Source organism: Haematobia irritans, chromosome 3, assembly GCF_050003625.1.
Source record: "Haematobia irritans isolate KBUSLIRL chromosome 3, ASM5000362v1, whole genome shotgun sequence".
Taxonomy (NCBI): domain Eukaryota; kingdom Metazoa; phylum Arthropoda; class Insecta; order Diptera; family Muscidae; genus Haematobia; species Haematobia irritans.
Genome location: NC_134399.1, coordinates 51,528,058 through 51,546,176, shown reverse-complemented (window position 1 = coordinate 51,546,176; position 18,119 = coordinate 51,528,058). Strand labels below are relative to the sequence as shown.

At 32.2% G+C, this 18,119-nt stretch overlaps 1 protein-coding gene across 6 annotated transcripts in view; it reads left to right on the top strand.

Annotated features, from left to right (window-relative positions):
• Positions 1-18,119, top strand: part of spri (Src homology 2 domain-containing protein sprint) — a 996,502-nt gene that overhangs the window by 287,266 nt on the left and 691,117 nt on the right. Inside the window, exon 2 of one of the 6 annotated variants that reach the window (XM_075299536.1) lies at positions 15,616-16,506. The exons of the other annotated variants lie outside the window; for them this stretch is intronic. Within the exon in view, the coding sequence (XP_075155651.1) occupies positions 16,477-16,506 (30 nt within the window). The 5' untranslated portion in view covers positions 15,616-16,476. The remainder of the gene's footprint in view (positions 1-15,615; positions 16,507-18,119) is intronic. 6 annotated transcript variants of the gene reach the window in all.

Below are 18,119 nucleotides of genomic sequence, written 5' to 3'. Positions count from 1 at the left end.
AATAGTCTAAGTGAGCCTGGAACATAATCGTGAGCCTGGAACATAATTTTAGTCAATTTTAAAAAAATAGATTAATTTTAGAAAATTTGAACTAAACTGTATTAGAAACGCAGACGTCACGCCGATTGCACAAAAATAAGTAAATAATTTTCGATGAATTCAAAACAAATTATTAGACATAATTCATTTTTTTTTTCACTTGTTAAAGAAAATTTTGTAGTTTGAAGGAAAAAATTGGAGTTAAAAGTTGCAAGAATGTCTTTAGTGCCATACGAAGTTCATGATGGACACATTATTGGCAAAAATTTACAAATTTTAAGAAATTTTGAACTACTTTTGGGGGACACGAATTTATATGCTTTATTTGTGTATAATTTTTTCCTCTGTTTTAGTTAATTTAACTAACGTACGCAAAAAATATTAAAGTAATGGAAACTTTCTTAAAACGTAATAATTCCATGAACTAAAATAGAAATAAATCAGCTTTAGTGAAGTATAGAGTTTACTTTTTCTGGGTGTATTGAAAATATAATTTTTCTTTGCCCTTATACTAAACCAATTTGAAAACGGCAAAATTTTTTCCTGGGAAAACAAATTTGCTATTAATAAATGAAACTAATTTTTTGTGAGAATATTTCCCACAGAAAATTGAAGATTTGCGCTAAAAGTGTATGGATATCATTGAATTCCTAGAAAAAAAAACCGAAAATGCACCTACGAAGCATATATATATATATATATATATATATATATATATATATATATATATATATATATATATATATATATATATATATATATATATATATATATATATATATATATATATATATATATATATATATATATATATATATATATATATATATATATATATATATATATATATATATATATATATATATATATATATATATATATATATATATATATATATATATATTATATATATATATATATATATATATATATATATATATATATATATATATATATATATATATATATATATATATATATATATATATATATATATATATATATATATATATATATATATATATATATATATATATATATATATATATATATATATATATATATATATATATATATATATATATATATATATATATATATATATATATATATATATATATATATATATATATATATATATATATATATATATATATATATATATAATATGAAAATTAGATAAATGAGATCTGTATTCTAATTTTACATTTTTAGAATCTATGTTAGGGAGCCACCGTGGTGCAATGGTTAGCATGCCCACCTAGCATACACAAGGTCGTGGGTTCGATTCCTGCTTCGACCGAACACCAAAAAGTTTTTCAGCGGTGGATTATCCCACCTCAGTAATGCTGGACTCGGCTATAAAAAGGAGGTCCCTTGTCAATGAGCTTAACATGCAATCGGGCAGCACTCAGTGATAAGAGAGAAGTTCACCAATGTGGTATCACAATGGACTGAATAGTCTAAGTGAGCCTGATACATCGGGCTGCCACCTAACCTAACCTAACCTAACCTAGATAACTCTCTCAAAAATTTCTATATTTGAACAAAGCCGAGTCTTTGGCTCGGTATCATTATTGGATCCGTGTATTTGAATTTGGAAATTTAAGTTGTTGTTCACGCGATTTTAAAGACTTTGATAGCACATGAAGAAAAAAGCTGAAAAAAAGAATAAATTAAAATTCAGTCAAATACGCAAATCTTAAATTTAACGAACTATGAAATGAAATAAGCCAATGTAATGGGACTTCGTGGTTTTATCAAACATGTGCAATATCAGAGCCATACAGCCGGTCACTAGAAGTGAATTGGTAGTAGGATGGAAATGTGATGAAAACCACTGATACAAACTTCTCTTGGTTGGTAATGTTAGGTTCTTGTATAGTTTTTTTTTTTTTTTGAAAATTTATACATTGAGAGTGATTGGAGACACCCACACGACATTGGTGTGTCGATTTGACTTCGCTTTCGATTCGGATAAAATTAAATCGCACATAATTCGAGAGTAATCTAAAACTCGTTATATGATCATATTCAATTTTTTTTTCATCGACACGCTTTAGTATTTCGATTATGTCGACGTTCACACATTTTTGTCCGCTATATGGAGCTGTGGCCGGCTCCAAAGTCACCAGCAAGTATGCTGCTTGGCATGTAACCATGGAATCTTGGTAGTGAATTCCGTCACATGCGTTGTGCTATGTGGGCACATTTCGAAATTCTACGATCAAAAACATTTTTTTGGTTGTTTTATTACTGGGCTTGAATTGGTCTTTGTTGTAACTGAAGTCGGAGACATAAGCCTCCTAAGGACCACTAACAACAATCACTGTCTGTTGAAGTAAATATTTGTGATTTTTCACGATGATAAAGGCCTTAATTTGAATATTTTGGAATGAATTGAAGGCATTTTACGGGTTATTGTATACAAGAGTTTTATGCAAATTAAAATAAAAAACATCGTTTTTATGTTAACTGCATCGCAACAGGTTGATTGCTATACGTATCTGTATTTATTTTACAAAAGAATAATGAAGTAAGTCATCCATTCATTCGTCTTAATTTATGTACACCTTTATGATTAGCGTCATCTGAGCAGACTCCTTTTTACCGTGCATTGGAAAATGAATCTTCGATTTAAGTAAAATCATCCCATATTGGGAATAATTTGAGAGATTTTTTGCTTTGTAGACAAAATACAAAAAGTCAACAAATTTATAGATGATTTGATTGATTTTAAATACTTTTTCAGAACATGTTGACTTTAGTTAAACAAAATTTTTTTCACGTTAAAATACCCATTTTATGTCGAATCACTTAACAATAACACTTAACACAACGACTTCATAGAAAAGGGTATCGATTTTTGGATAAGGAAAAAATATTTATGTGTCTTCTATGCTAAACAAAATTCGCATTCTTTGGCCTTACGACAATATTTTTGTTAGTGTATAGTTAAATTTAACTAACCGTATGTAAAAGTCTTGGACTAATTAATATTATCGAATTTACTCAAGTCAACAAAACCACTTCTAGGCTTTTTACCGTCATTGTGTAAATACTTCTTCCATATGCGCTTTAGTAATGCAGGGATGTATTTGTGTTAAACTAAACAGAGTTAATACCGTTAATTGATACTATTGAATATCAAAACAAATTATATATACATATATGGTATTTATGGAAGCATTAATCAAATGAGATCCGACCTTGACTGAATTAAATCGAATATTGTTTGTGCTATCGTTCATTTGAGTATTGAATTAAATTTAACCAGATTGTAAGTAATCCCAAAAAGATCAATCGTTGCAATCCATTGGGTATGTGCGTATTTCACGGTACCTAAATAAAACAAATTATTACCTTTTCATGTTTATAATCCCTACAAAACAAGAAATACAAATACAGAGTGTACTATAGAAATGTATCGAGTCATAATGTGTAATTTGTTAAACATAAGGTATAATCTAAAATAAGCTACGTTGTCCTCATTTATTATATCGTCAGATTAAACGTATTGTGGTGAAATTCTGAATTACACACCCTCAAAAAAAAATCGCTTCTCTAACATATATTCCAAACATATTTTGCAGGAAGCACATATATTATTGGATATTGCCGAAACATTATTTTATTTGTTTTATGTGCACATATTATATCTTTGGAAGCATTTTGAACCCAAAAATATTATATTCTTGGAAAAATTTTCTCCCCAAAGAGATTGTGCTCATTCCCTCACATAATTTTCACTTCCACGAAATTTTTTAGTTCTTGGCACCTTTTTCTGTAATACAAATAATGTTGAATAAATGATTTAATGTTATAATTTTTTAAATTTTACCTTTCGTCTGGACGGAGAATCGAACCGGGAACCATGCAATTTGTAAGCCAACACAGTACCACTGGGCTACGTAGCTGTTATAGCCATTAATAATTAATTTTAAAGCAAATAAACTTTTTCAATTGTTGCTTTGGATCGAGTTTTGCCGCTAAAATTATTTTTCACTCGAACTTAATGCCCGCTCTTATTTTTGAAAGTGTACGTCAACTCATCTTATTACTACTTATTAATAAAGAGGAACTAAACTTATCCCTTTGTAATTTTTATATATTTTCCACTGTTTTTTGTTCAATTTCCTTTCTTGCTAAATATTTTGACTTACGCGTCGTACGTAATGTCTATTCTCCTGGTTCCGAATGTCTATTCTCTTTACTCCGAATACGCAATTTCAATGTTCAAACTAAATAATATTTAGACTTAAGCATATCCAAGTTTTGGCGAAGCCTTGTTGACATGCCAAGCGCATAGCCAAACACATGAACACGTAAAACAGTTTTCCGAAACAACATACAAGAAGTTTCAAAAAATTGCTTTCTTTTGATTCTCCCGCTGTGTTATGTTGATATCTTTCGTCAACCCTTACGAGTTCGTTCTCTATGCTCTCTCTGTCTCTGTCGCTCCCTGAATAAAATATCACAACATATATATCTTTAACCAAAATTGGTAAATTTATATATGTTTACATTCACACATATTATTTTTATGAAACATATTCTAACATATGTGTCCCAAACATTTAATGCTAGTTTAGGAACATTACATTTTTGCACTTAAATATATTGTGTTTAAAAATTGTGCCCGAAACACATTTTTTTATATCGGAACATATGAAAAACATATTTTTGTAACAGTGTAGGGAAATTATATAAATTTTGGTAGTCCGTGATCCTATGACATGGTATGTTGCCTGAATTCCTTTTTTAAATTCAAAAAAATTAAAAGTAACTCGTCTTTACATATATTCTCAAACACATTCTGCTTCAAACAGATATTTAAATCAAGTATGTTAAACGTCGTTGAAATTACCTCATATTTAGGTATAGCTCCCATATGTATATACGCCCGATTTGGCGAAATATGTAAGTATATTTCATAGCGGCAATTTACTCCAATTTATACAGCCAAAACACAGACAATTTCAGTGATGATTTCACCATATTGCCGTCACATCCTACACACTCTCTGCCATCCTAGTTTCCGCAGAGTTGTTAATATTTCGATAATGGTCCTACTTGTGTACTTATCGCTCGATTTCGCCAAATATTGTCCCAAAAGTCACTACTGATAATTTATCCTGGCCCATATCCTTGTAAAATTGTCACTGCTAGATAGCAAAAGTTTTAAAGACCCAAATTGACTTATACCTCTAATACGTTTGTAACGCCCGATAAATCATAAACAAACTTTCACGGAATTGAAAAAAAAACAATTGCATAAGTTTTAAAATTTTACCCGTATTTGTTACTAACATTGGTTTCTGTCAAGGGGCGTTAGCCGATTTTAATATTAAGTCTAGAGATTTTGTAAAAGTGCAACAAGGTTATCCAAATGGTTGAGATTTAAATATATGTCAATGGAAATATAAACTTTTATATTTTGGTATACAAAGTTGTTATAGTCCGCCCCGCCCGACTTTAGACTGTCTTTGATTTCGTGTGTTTGTGTCAATGGTCTGCTGTGGGCTGCAATTTTGGAATGAACGACGAACACAACCTCTTATCACACTGAATAGTCTAAGTGAGCCTGAAATTTAATCGGGCTGCCACTTTAACCTAACCTAACACAACCTCTTTATGAGCTAGAATGTGTATTTCCAGGGGTTCCAGCTGCACAAGTTAGTGTAGAAGGTTTTTACTACTATTTGATATATAGCATGAAATACTTTGTTTTGTTTCTGTTATAATAGACCTTTAGTTGCTTGTTTTTTGCAATGTAAAGCAATGTCTGTACTATAATTTTCTCCAAAATGGAGCGGGAGCGGAGCGAAAAAATGGGATCCCTGCATTAGATTCCATAAATATTGATCAAATGCTCCATATTTCTCAAAGTAGGGGTCAACCGTCGTATGCAATCTTCTAATGTTTGGAATGTCACAAGAAAAACCAGCAAAAACTGGGCAACCATATGCGATTCCTCCAGCATTATCAGTAATCAATACCAGAATTTATCACTGCACCTTCAAAAAAATAGCTTCTCTAACATAGGTTCGAAACATATTTAGCAGGAAACACATATATTATTGGATGCTGCTGAAACATTATTATGTTTGTTTTATATGAACATATTATATGTTGGGAAACATTTTGAGCCCAAAAATATTATATGCTTTGAATAATTTTCTCCCAAAAAAATTATTTCTGCCTAATTGCTGCATATTCCCTCACATCACTCTCACTTCCACGGGATTTTTTAGTTCTTAGCACCTTTTTCTGTAATACAAACAATGTGAAATTATTCAATTTTATAAATTTGTTAAATTTTACATTTCGCCTGGACGGAGAATCGAACCGAGGACCATACAGTTTGTAAGGCAACACACTATCCACTGGCCTACGTAGCTGTTACCAATAGACAATTATCGTTATAAGTTAAATTTATATAGCATAGTTTGCGGCGCCCACGAAACAAAACATTATTTTACAGAACATACATTTGTTGGCTATATGGAGCAATGGACATGGTAACGTCTGCCTTGCATGCAAAGGGTCGTGGGTTCAATCCCTGCTCCGACCGAACACTTTTTTTAATTTATACATTTATGTTTATATATTACTATATTAAATTTTTGCAATGAAACTTCGAAATGTGGGTTATTAAAGATTGACAGTCAGAAAAGAACAGTTCTTGATATAAATGAAATGGACTGAGCTTTTGGATAAAATATTATTATTTTTATTACAAAAATAACAATTTTGTACCACAAAAAAGTTTTTGGTATAAAAGTTTGAAATTTTGGAAGAAATTCAAAAATCAACATAAGAAGAACGTGAAGTCGTGTATAAACATAAATAATTTTACAATATACACATACATTTATTTAGGTGCGAAATATTTTTTACTAGCATTTAACACCATTGTAAATGCATTTAAAACTTATCGTATTTAGAAATACAAATAAATATGAAAATTTATTAACGAATAATTTTTTACTTAATTTCATTTTTACCTAAGGCCGGTATTAAGTTGACATTATCGCTCTTTTCACGATTACTTTTCTAAAGAAAATAAAGTTTTTCAATTGTTGCTTTGGATCATTCCCCACCAAGTTATAATACAATTTGCGAAAAAAAAGTTATAAAGTTATTCTGCTTTAGAGATTCGAGTTTTGCCGCTAAAATGAAAAATAACATTTTAACTCTATTCTATTTCTTTTGACGAACAAAAAAAAAGTATGCCCATAATGCTAAAATAATAAACAAAACACATATCAACACATATATAAAATGCTGCCCTTAAGGCAAAAACACATGCTGTTTTTTAATGTTTATTTTCTTGGTTCCGAATGTCAATTCTCTTTTTTATTTATTTTAGTCTATAGATATAAATATCCTTACAGACTACTCTATACAAATATATATACAACCAATACTTTTAAAATAATTTAACAATTCAAATAGTGTTTAGATGTATTATAAGTTTTCATTTCAAACATTGTTTATTATCAGAGAAATCAAATATGCGAATATGAATTAAAATCATAACAAATCCGTCGCAGGGGATCATTATTTGTAAAATTCTTTTGATAATATTGAATAGATAGAAATGGAAAATTCCTTGCTGGTCTAATAGGAACATTAATTTGGTGGTTAAGGATAAAATCGTAATTGATATAACCCTGTAATATTTTCATTATGAAAGTAATGTTCAACACTTTTCTATGACTACTAAGGGTAGGAAGTATAATCATATTGAGCCTAAAGGTATATGAAGGAAGTGTATTGTATGAGTATTACTCCGAATACTCATTTTAATATTCAAATTAAATAATATTTAGACTTAAACATATCAAATTTTTGGCGAAGCCTTATTAACACGCCAAGCGCATAGCCAAAACAAATAAACATATAACAGTTTTCCGAAACAACATACAAGCAGTTTTACAGCAATTGCTCTCTTTTGATTCTCTAGCTGAGAGAGATATCTTTCTCTCTCTCTCTCTCTCTGTCGCTCTCTGAATAAAATATCACAACATATATATGTTTACTCGAAATTTGTATTTATATATGTTTACATTCACACATATTAGTTTTATGAAACATTCATGTCCCAATCATAATATATTCGAACATATTAACTATGTGTCCCAAACATTTAATGCTATTTTAGGAACATTGCATTTTTGCACTTAAATATATTGTGTTTAAAAAATTGTGCCCGAAACACATTTTGTTTATATCGGAACATGAAAAATAACAATAAATATCGGTTTGAATTGATCGAATACTAAATACATCATAACTTCGGTTCCAAGTTCGAATCCCACCGCGACCTTCGTTAACATATCGATTTTATTGAAATTGGAAATCTATAAATCGGCCCATCTTTTGATATAGAGCGATCTCCCTATTTAACATCTTGGGAACGTAGAAGCCGCAATTTTTATCAGATTTGCTTGAATAAGAAATCTAGAGGAATTTTGAATCAGTTACGAGCTGTACTAACGGCCATTTTCATGTAGCTCCGTTAGGCTTTAACTGCCAGTTAACAGAAAGTAAATTGCAAATATCTTCTCTCCGGTTAACTTTAACTGACAAATTTTCTGCAGTTAAGTTCCTAACTGGCATATGGAATACATAGGCAAGATGGCAGCTATGTCCATAATACGGTTTAAAAGTTCGTTAGTTAACGGAGCTTCATGAACATAGGGGTAAATTTGGTTTATATCGGGATCGCATGAAAGATTATTTTCCAGGAATCTAAAGAAGTAAAAAAGGGGCTATATATAATTATGCACCAAAATGAACAAATGGTGGTTAGAAACCACATAACACCACGTACCAATTTTCAACCGAATCGGATGAAATGTGCTCTTTCAAGAGGCTCCGCATACAAAATCTGGGGATCGGTTTATATTGGGGTTATATATAATAAGGGACCGATATGGACCATTTTTGCATTATTGTTAGAGAGCAAATACTAACATCACCTACAAAATTTCAACCGGATCGGGTCTTTCAACATGCTCCGCAAACCAAATCAACCGGACCGGATGAAATTTGGTCTTCTAATGGGCTTCAGAAGCAAAATCGGGGGGTGAGTTTTTATGGGGGCTACACCTAATAGTGGTCCGATATGGCCCATTGCAATACCATCCAACCTGCATCAGTAACACCTACTTGTGCCAAATATGAGGATAGCTCTTAGATTTCAGAATTTCGCTATGAAATATTGGTCTCAGACCAATATTTCGCTGTGTTGCAAACGGAATGACAAAGGATAGGGATATATCCCATGGTGGAGAGTATTAGAAAACACAAAATCGTTTTAAAATAGCAAAGTTTTGTAGTTGTTACCAGTACCAATACACGAGTATTGTATTGAAATAAATTCATCGACTTTATTTGTAACCTACTTCAATTGTAGATAATCGGTTAAAAAAACTTGTCAATCCATGTTTTTATTATTTCATTGTGGTTCGAAATAAATAATTGAAATAGGTTTCCTGTTGGCATAATTAAATTAAATTGAGAAAAAAAAAACAACAATAAACTTAGACAATAAAACAAAAACAAAAATGTGTTAATTCTTCAGTAACAGCAGTAGTTATACTAGCAACTGGTAGCTGCCGTTTGTCAGTTCGAGATAAAATACGGCAACAGACAGACGCTGTCAGATATTGTGACCGGTACATTGACACAGACACGCGTTCGTTTGTCCTGCTCCAATGTTTGTGTTATCAACGCATTCATAAATATTAATTGATTTATTGAACTATTGGCAATTGCAATACACAATCAACAACACAACACCGTTGCAACTCAAAACAAGTGCTCACATGTCATCTGTCTCCTGTATTTGGAGTTCTTCTATATACTCGGTGATTTTACGCGATTTGAATCATTCTGTCGTAGAGCACACATCCATGTCTTAATCAATTGCACGTCTTAAGATTTCACATCTAAGATACTCATTATGATGATGATTTTTAATGATTATTATAAGTTCAATTCTGTTCCACTAGTTATTCAGGGGGAAAATAGCTGGCATGAATTTACATCATCTTAAGTTCTTTTAAAATACCTTCATATCTAAATTTTCATGCGTCTACAGTAAATTTTTAAACGTCGAAAATATTCTTGTCTTGTTGGGTTTTTCAAAAAGATCAAACTTCAATCTGCAAAAAAGTTCATTTTACAAACATTTCTATTTTTTCTGAAAACCGAATGGTTTAGTTTGCTTCTTTTATGTACTCCACATTTTGAGATTTCCACAAAGTTTCGTTAAAACCAGGAAAATTCAATGCCTTGGTGTACTGCAGTTTACGAAATTACACCCTTTTATAGAAGCAAAAATGAATTCAATTGCAAAAAAAGAATTTGAATTTTGGAACTTTTCCGGTATCAACCACATTAAGTGCTGATATTCATTAATCGCAAATCTGAACTTAGTCTATTATTTACATTATTTTTCATATGGTTTAGCTTAGAAAAAGCAAGCTCCATACAAGCACTGCTGTGCATGGGTATAGTCCCTTTTTATGGAATGCATTTTGTTGAGGTTTTCAGAAGATTTTTATGTTTTTTTTTATCGTTGAAAATGTTTTCTAATCCATCAAACCTGGGACTTCCAAAAAGGTTTTGTGTTCCTTCAACCATGAATGGCGTTTAGAACTTTCAAAATAAAGGGTGATTTGTTAAGAGCTTGATAATTTTTTTTAAAAAAAAACGCATAAAATTTGCAAAATCTCATCGGTTCTTTATTTGAAACGTTAGATTGGTCCATGACATTTACTTTTTGAAGATAATTTCATTTAAATGTTGACCGCGGCTGCGTCTTAGGTGGTCCATTCGGAAAGTCCAATTTTGGGCAACTTTTTCGAGCATTTCGGCCGGAATAGCCCGAATTTCTTCGGAAATGTTGTCTTCCAAAGCTGGAATAGTTGCTGGCTTATTTCTGTAGACTTTAGACTTGACGTAGCCCCACAAAAAATAGTCTAAAGGCGTCAAATCGCATGATCTTGGTGGCCAACTTACCGGTCCATTTCTTGAGATGAATTGTTCTCCGAAGTTTTCCCTCAAAATGGCCATAGAATCGCGAGCTGTGTGGCATGTAGCGCCATCTTGTTGAAACCACATGTCAACCAAGTTCAGTTCTTCCATTTTTGGCAACAAAAAGTTTGTTAGCATCGAACGATAGCGATCGCCATTCACCGTAACGTTGCGTCCAACAGCATCTTTGAAAAAATACGGTCCAATGATTCCACCAGCGTACAAACCACACCAAACAGTGCATTTTTCGGGATGCATGGGCAGTTCTTGAACGGCTTCTGGTTGCTCTTCACTCCAAATGCGGCAATTTTGCTTATTTACGTAGCCATTCAACCAGAAATGAGCCTCATCGCTGAACAAAATTTGTCGATAAAAAAGCGGATTTTCTGCCACTGATTTTGGTAATAAAATTCAATGATTTGCAAGCGTTGCTCGTTAGTAAGTCTATTCATGATGAAATGTCAAAGCATACTGAGCATCTTTCTCTTTGACACCATGTCTGAAATCCCACGTGATCTGTCAAATACTAATGCATGAAAATCCTAACCTCAAAAGAATCACCCTTTATGTAGAAAGAATTCGATGTAGTTGTTCGATGTCATCGGGTATGTATTTTAATGTGGCCTTGTTAACTTGCTACACCAAATTTCGATCCATTCTTACATTTTCTTTGTCACTTTTTTTATTGCGCCTTAAAGTTAGTCATTTCGATTAGGAAAAAAAAAACTAAAAATGAGCCAAAAGGAGGCAGAAAAAAATCCAAATTTTGAGCAAAACTAAAAAAGAGCGAGCAGGCCAAAAAAGAGTCTACTTGGCCAGTAACGGCAACGCTGCATATGTGTACTGTCATTAAACTTTATACCCACGTTTAGTTCATAAAAGGAAAATTTCGTTGGTGTGTTGAAAATTTCGCAAATATAATCAAATTTAACTATAAACAAATAATTTTTAAAAATAAGTTAAAATTTTTGTTTTTTAGCTTATTTAGGTGTAGTATTACTGCTTTATTTTTATGCTGTTATGATATCGAGCTTCGAACACTGTAGCCTTTTTGATGTAAAAATTATTTTAAGAAAAACCAAGTAAGGAAAGTATAAAGTCGGGCGGGGCCGACTATATTATACCCTGCACCACTTTGTAGATCTAAATTTTCGATACCATATCACATCCGTGTTGGGGGCTATATATAAAGGTTTGTCCCAAATACATACATTTAAATATCACTCGATCTGGACAGAATTTGATAGACTTCTACAAAATCTATAGACTCAAAATTTAAGTCGGCACTAGGGTGGAACACAATGTTAGTAAAAAAAAAAAACAAGTAAGGAAAGTCTAAAGTCGGGCGGGGCCGACTATATTATACCCTGCACCACTTTGTAGATCTAAATTTTCGATACCATATCACATCCGTCAAATGTGTTGGGTGCTATATATAAAGGTTTATCCCAAATACATACATTTAATTAATTAAATATCACTCGATTTAAGTTGGCTAATGCACTAGGGTGGAACACAATTTTAGTAAAAAAAAAATATGGGAAACATTTAAATCTGAAGCAATTTTAAGGAAACTTCGCAAAAGTTTATTTATGATTTATCGCTCGATATATATGTATTTGAAGTTTAGGAAAATTAGAGTCATTTTTACAACTTTTCCACTAAGCAGTGGCGATTTAACAAGGAAAATGTTAGTATTTTGACCATTTTTGTCGAAATCAGAAAACCATATATACACCCTCAAAAAAAATCGCTTCTCTAACATATGTTCCAAACATAATTTGCAGGAAGCACATATATTATTGGATACTGCTGAAACATTATTACGTTTGTTTTATGTGAACATATTATATGTTTGGAAGCATTTTGAGCCCAAAAATATTATACGCTTGGAAGAATTTTCCCAAAGAAGATTGTGCTCATTCCCTCGTATAATTTTTACTTCCACGATTTTTTTAGTTCTTGGCACCTTTTTCTGTAATACAAATAATGTTGAAGAAATTATTCAATTTTATAAATTTTACCTTTCGCCTGGACGGAGAATCGAACCCAGGACCATACCGTTTGTTAGCCAACGTACTATCCACTGGGCTACGTAGCTGTTATAGTTATTAGTTACATTTATATAGCATAGTTTGCAGCGCCCACGAGCCCATGCAAACATAACATTATTTAACAGAAACATACATTTGTTGGCCACGTGGAGCAGTGGTTAGCTCCGACCGAGCACCATTTTTTTTTTTAATTTACACATTTATATTTATACTATATTAAATTTTTATAATGAAACTTCGAAATGTGGGTTACTAAAGATTTACAGACAGAAACACTACTTGATATAAACGAAATGGACTAAGCTTTTGGATAAAATATTATTTTTTTATTGCAAAAATAAGAATTTTGTAACAAAAAACGGTATAAATGCTTGAAATTTTGGACTTATTTTCATTTTTACCTTTAAGGCCGGTATTAAGTTGGAATTATGCCTTTTGCCTTTTTTTAAATAATTTTGAAGAAAATAAACTTTTTCGATTGTTTTAGCTGCAAAACTCGAACTTAATGCCCGCTTTTATATTTGAAGGTGTCCGCCAATTCCTCTTGGACTACTTATTAATAAAGAGGAACTAAACATTGTTTTTATACATTGTACTGTTTAATTTTTCACTATTTTTTCATTTTATTGTCCCAACCCTAAAAAGAATATAGTGCCCATTTGTTATTTTTATGAAGATCCCTTTGTAATTTTTGTATATGTTCCACCGTTTTTTTTTTTTTCAATTTCCTTTGCCTGAATATTTTGACTTACTCCTCGTAAGTTCCGATTTTAACGAATCAAGAAAAAAATTGTGTGTGTTCAAATAAATAAAATAATATATAGACTTAAGCACATCAAATTTTTGGCCTTATCATAAAACAGTTTTCCGAAACAACATACAAGCGGTTTCACAGAAATTGCTCTCTTTTGATTCTCTCGCTGTGTTATGTTGATATCTTTCGTCAACGCTCCCATTTTTCTATCTCTATTTCTTTCTCTATACTCTCTCTCTCTCTCTCTCTGACGCTCTCTGAATAAAATATCACAACATATATATGTTTACTACAAATTTGTAAATATATATATGTTTACATTCACACATATTATTTTTATGAAACATTCATGCCCCAAACATAATATATTCTAATATATTAACATATGTGTTCCAAGCATTTAGCGTTAGTTTAGGAACATTACATGTTTGCACTTAAATATATTGTGTTTAAAAATTGTACCCGAAACACATTTTGTTTATATCGGAACATATGAAAAATATATTTTTCTAACAGTGTATGGGAGCTATATCTAAAACTGAACCGATTTCAATCAAATTTGGCACACATGACTATACTACCAATTGTACTCCTTGTGCAAAATTTCAAGCTAATCGGTATACAACTCTGGCTGCTGGGTCCATATTAGTGCATATCGGGCGAAAGATATATATGGGAGCTATATCTAAATCTGAACCGATTTCTTGGAAGCTATATCTAAATCTGAACCGATTTCAACCAAATTTGGCACGCATAGCTACAATGCTAATTCTACTCCCTGTGCAAAATTTCAACTAAATCGGGGCAAAAAATTGGCCTCTGTGGTCATATGAGTGGAAATCGGCCGAAAGCTACATATGGGACCTATATCTAAATCTGAACCGATTTCTTCCAAAATCAATAGGGTTCTATTCTGAGCCAAAACACATACTTGTGCCAAATTTGAAGTCGATTGGACTAAAACTGCGACCAAGACTTTGATTAAAAAATGTGTTCACGGACAGACGGACATGGCTATATCGACTCAGGAGCCCACCCTGAGCATTTTTACAAAGACACCATGTGTCTATCTCGTTTCCTTCTGGGTGTTGCAAACATATGATGCCCTGTTCCACAATGTGGCGCAGGGTATAATGATTTGTAGTTATAAGAAGAGGTTATGCAGTGTGGGAGTAGATTTGGTTCGAATTGCAAGGGAATTGTTCTTGTATGCTTTCTCCATTACAGGTTAGCATAGATCTGTACTGAAGACTATAGAAATGTCCACACGCCCGGCTTGAAACATGTATAGTATTTATTTATATCTGACAATTTTTTCAATGACCCAATTAACTTATTAACACATAAATTGCATTTCATAACCAATTCTTCATATAAAAAATGAGCAGATATTTCTTGCTAGAGATAAGCGACGACAATCACAATTTTCTCACTGACCCCTCAAAGCTACTATAATGATATTTGGCTCGAGGCCTGTTTCTTTATTGTACGAAGTTCGAATATAGGCCTCTTGTCCCATAAAAACGTTTAAGATAGGTTCTGATATGGCTTCGTTCACATCATTTTAAGCGATAATAATGGAATTACGTTATTTTAATTGCCAAGACAAAAGAAAACCATTTAAATATTTGGGGCCAGACCTCATTAAGGCACTTGATGAAACACTTGCTGGATTTGAGAGTTTTCCAATAACATATAACTTTCCTGTTACTCTCTTAGATTTACGATCGAGGCTGTATAGTGAAAGAAAATAAATTAATTTTGTGTGTTTGAAAATGTGATAAATTTGTTAACGTTTATTCAATAAGCAAATGTAAGTGAAAAGAAGCCATGAAGCAAGCATAGATGGCCTTTAAAATATGAAAGTAAAAATGTTGATTGGTAAAAGAAGAAATCAAAACCAAACAAGTGTAAATAATCAAATGTGACTAAATTTCAATGGGGGATAAGTGAAATTTCATCACTGGCCAACAAACATTTCCACATGAGAAATCTCACCAATTGCTGTGTATACCATCTCAATTGCCAGTATCAGTGAATGTAGATCCATTCGGTATATAGCCATATGCTAAGATATTTTCCCAGACATTAATTCCGTCATATGAAAATTAAAATAATAAAAAAACAGCACTCTAGATGTTCAGCAAAGAGTAGCTATAACGACGTTGTTTAACAAGATTCAACTTGTCGGATCCACATTGGTTTCCTTTCTATGATTTTCCACTGAAATTCAATCATTTTTATGGATTAACTCGTATTAAAAGTGACAGTAGCAGGAAAACTCTTGCAAAAACACCCCGAAAAGCAAATAAAGACAATGAAGTGATTGGTCATTGCGACCATGTAAAGGTACAACATCGTCCTCACCTACAGTGAATGATTCCATATAATTTCTGTATCTGTTTGCACAGTGGCCAAATGAAATGTCAATAGCTTATCAAATATCTCCACTACAACCACTTCATCTTAATATCTACATCTGTCTACCCTTGCGGCATTAGAAGCAGAAAAAGTGAAATTGAAAATTGTTTTTGAATGTAAAATGCATATTGTGGTCATTTGGATTTAAATCGTTGCAAAATGGTGAATGCCGTCATGGACGCTATTGCGGTATGTATCTTTTTGAGAAAAAATTATTCACAACAATTTTGTTAGTATATAATACTGTTATATTTGTATTTAATAATCTTAACAGTCACATCTTTTCCATAGTGGAGGTATGCACGTGACACGAAATTTTCATGGGGAGTGATGGTTAGGTTAGGTTAGTTTATGTGGCAGCCCGATGTATCAGGCTCACTTAGACTATTCAGACCATTGTGATACCACAGTGGTGAACTTCTCTCTTATCACTGAGTGCTGCCCGATTCCATGTTAAGCTCAATGACAAGGGACCTCCTTTTTATAGCCGAGTGGGGAGTGATGATGAGTGATTAACCATCCTATTGTGCGTGGGTCACGAAAACAATATATTCGTGAGCAACCAATTTCAGAAAATTACGTTCACGAAAATAATAATCCCGCATACGACTCAATGGTGAGTCACTAAATATTATTGAGCCAGTCTCGACATTTTGGTACGGTTTTATTTTCGTGAGTGTAAATGAGTGCAAAGTGGGCAAAATATTACGCACGTGCAGACCTCTACTCCATAGTACCATAATACCTTAAGGAATGATGCAAATTCAATGCAACGGCTGTTGAAATGATGGGCATCCATCCTATGACAAGCCCATATTAAATTCAACTCTTCTGCGCCAATTTTGCACCACTTCCGAATCACAAAAAAACATTTTCACAACTTTTTTGGTGACGCTTTCTTAAATTAAACTAAAATTTCAACGGCTAATTATTCGATATTTAAGATTTATAAAAGCACGTTGCAAATTTTATGGAAGCATGCAATGTAGATTTTCACACATCACCTAATTGAAACAGAATCGTTAACGCGAACACTGCTGGCTTAATTATAAGATTATTTATCATTGTAGCACTAAGTGTTGAAGTCGAAATATATTTTTACATTAACGAAATCACATTTAGACACATAGCAGTCTCCCTTCGGATGACTCTCTCAATTCACCTTTATTTATCAAACTCTTTTTGACATTATTTTTCTCAAAAATAATAAAAACCCATGCAGATGTCTTTCAAAGTTTACGGCCTTAAATTAGTCTCTGTAACTATCAATTTGCAAAACTTAACCAAATATAATACTTTCAGCATTATCAATCATCGATTTTTATTAATGGTATCACTTCTTGAACACCAATCAATACAATTTTACTCGTTTAGTTAGTTGGCGTTTATTTGTTAATAAAATTTGAATGGTCACGAATGATTCGGCAAATCATTTAAAATTCGTTAATATGTTTTATGACTCAGGCACAGTGTGGCATCAAATTAAAGTTCGATGTTTGTGGGGCTTGTTGTAGTTGTAATTTATTCACACACCGCATCGAATGTTAGCTATAGTACAATGGACTACGATAGCCATCTCAAGAGACCATTGAAGTGGCCTGAAGACCGGGGATAAGGCACCACACACACTCATACTACACAGAAAAAAAGTGTCTTGTAAATTTAAGGACCATTTTAACTTCCACATAGTTCAAAAAATTTACTGTAATACACCTAGACCTCGCTTTGCGTCGCAGATACGTTCCAAAAAAACATGACGCAAACTGAAACGACGCAAAGTGAATTATGAGTTTCTTTGGTAA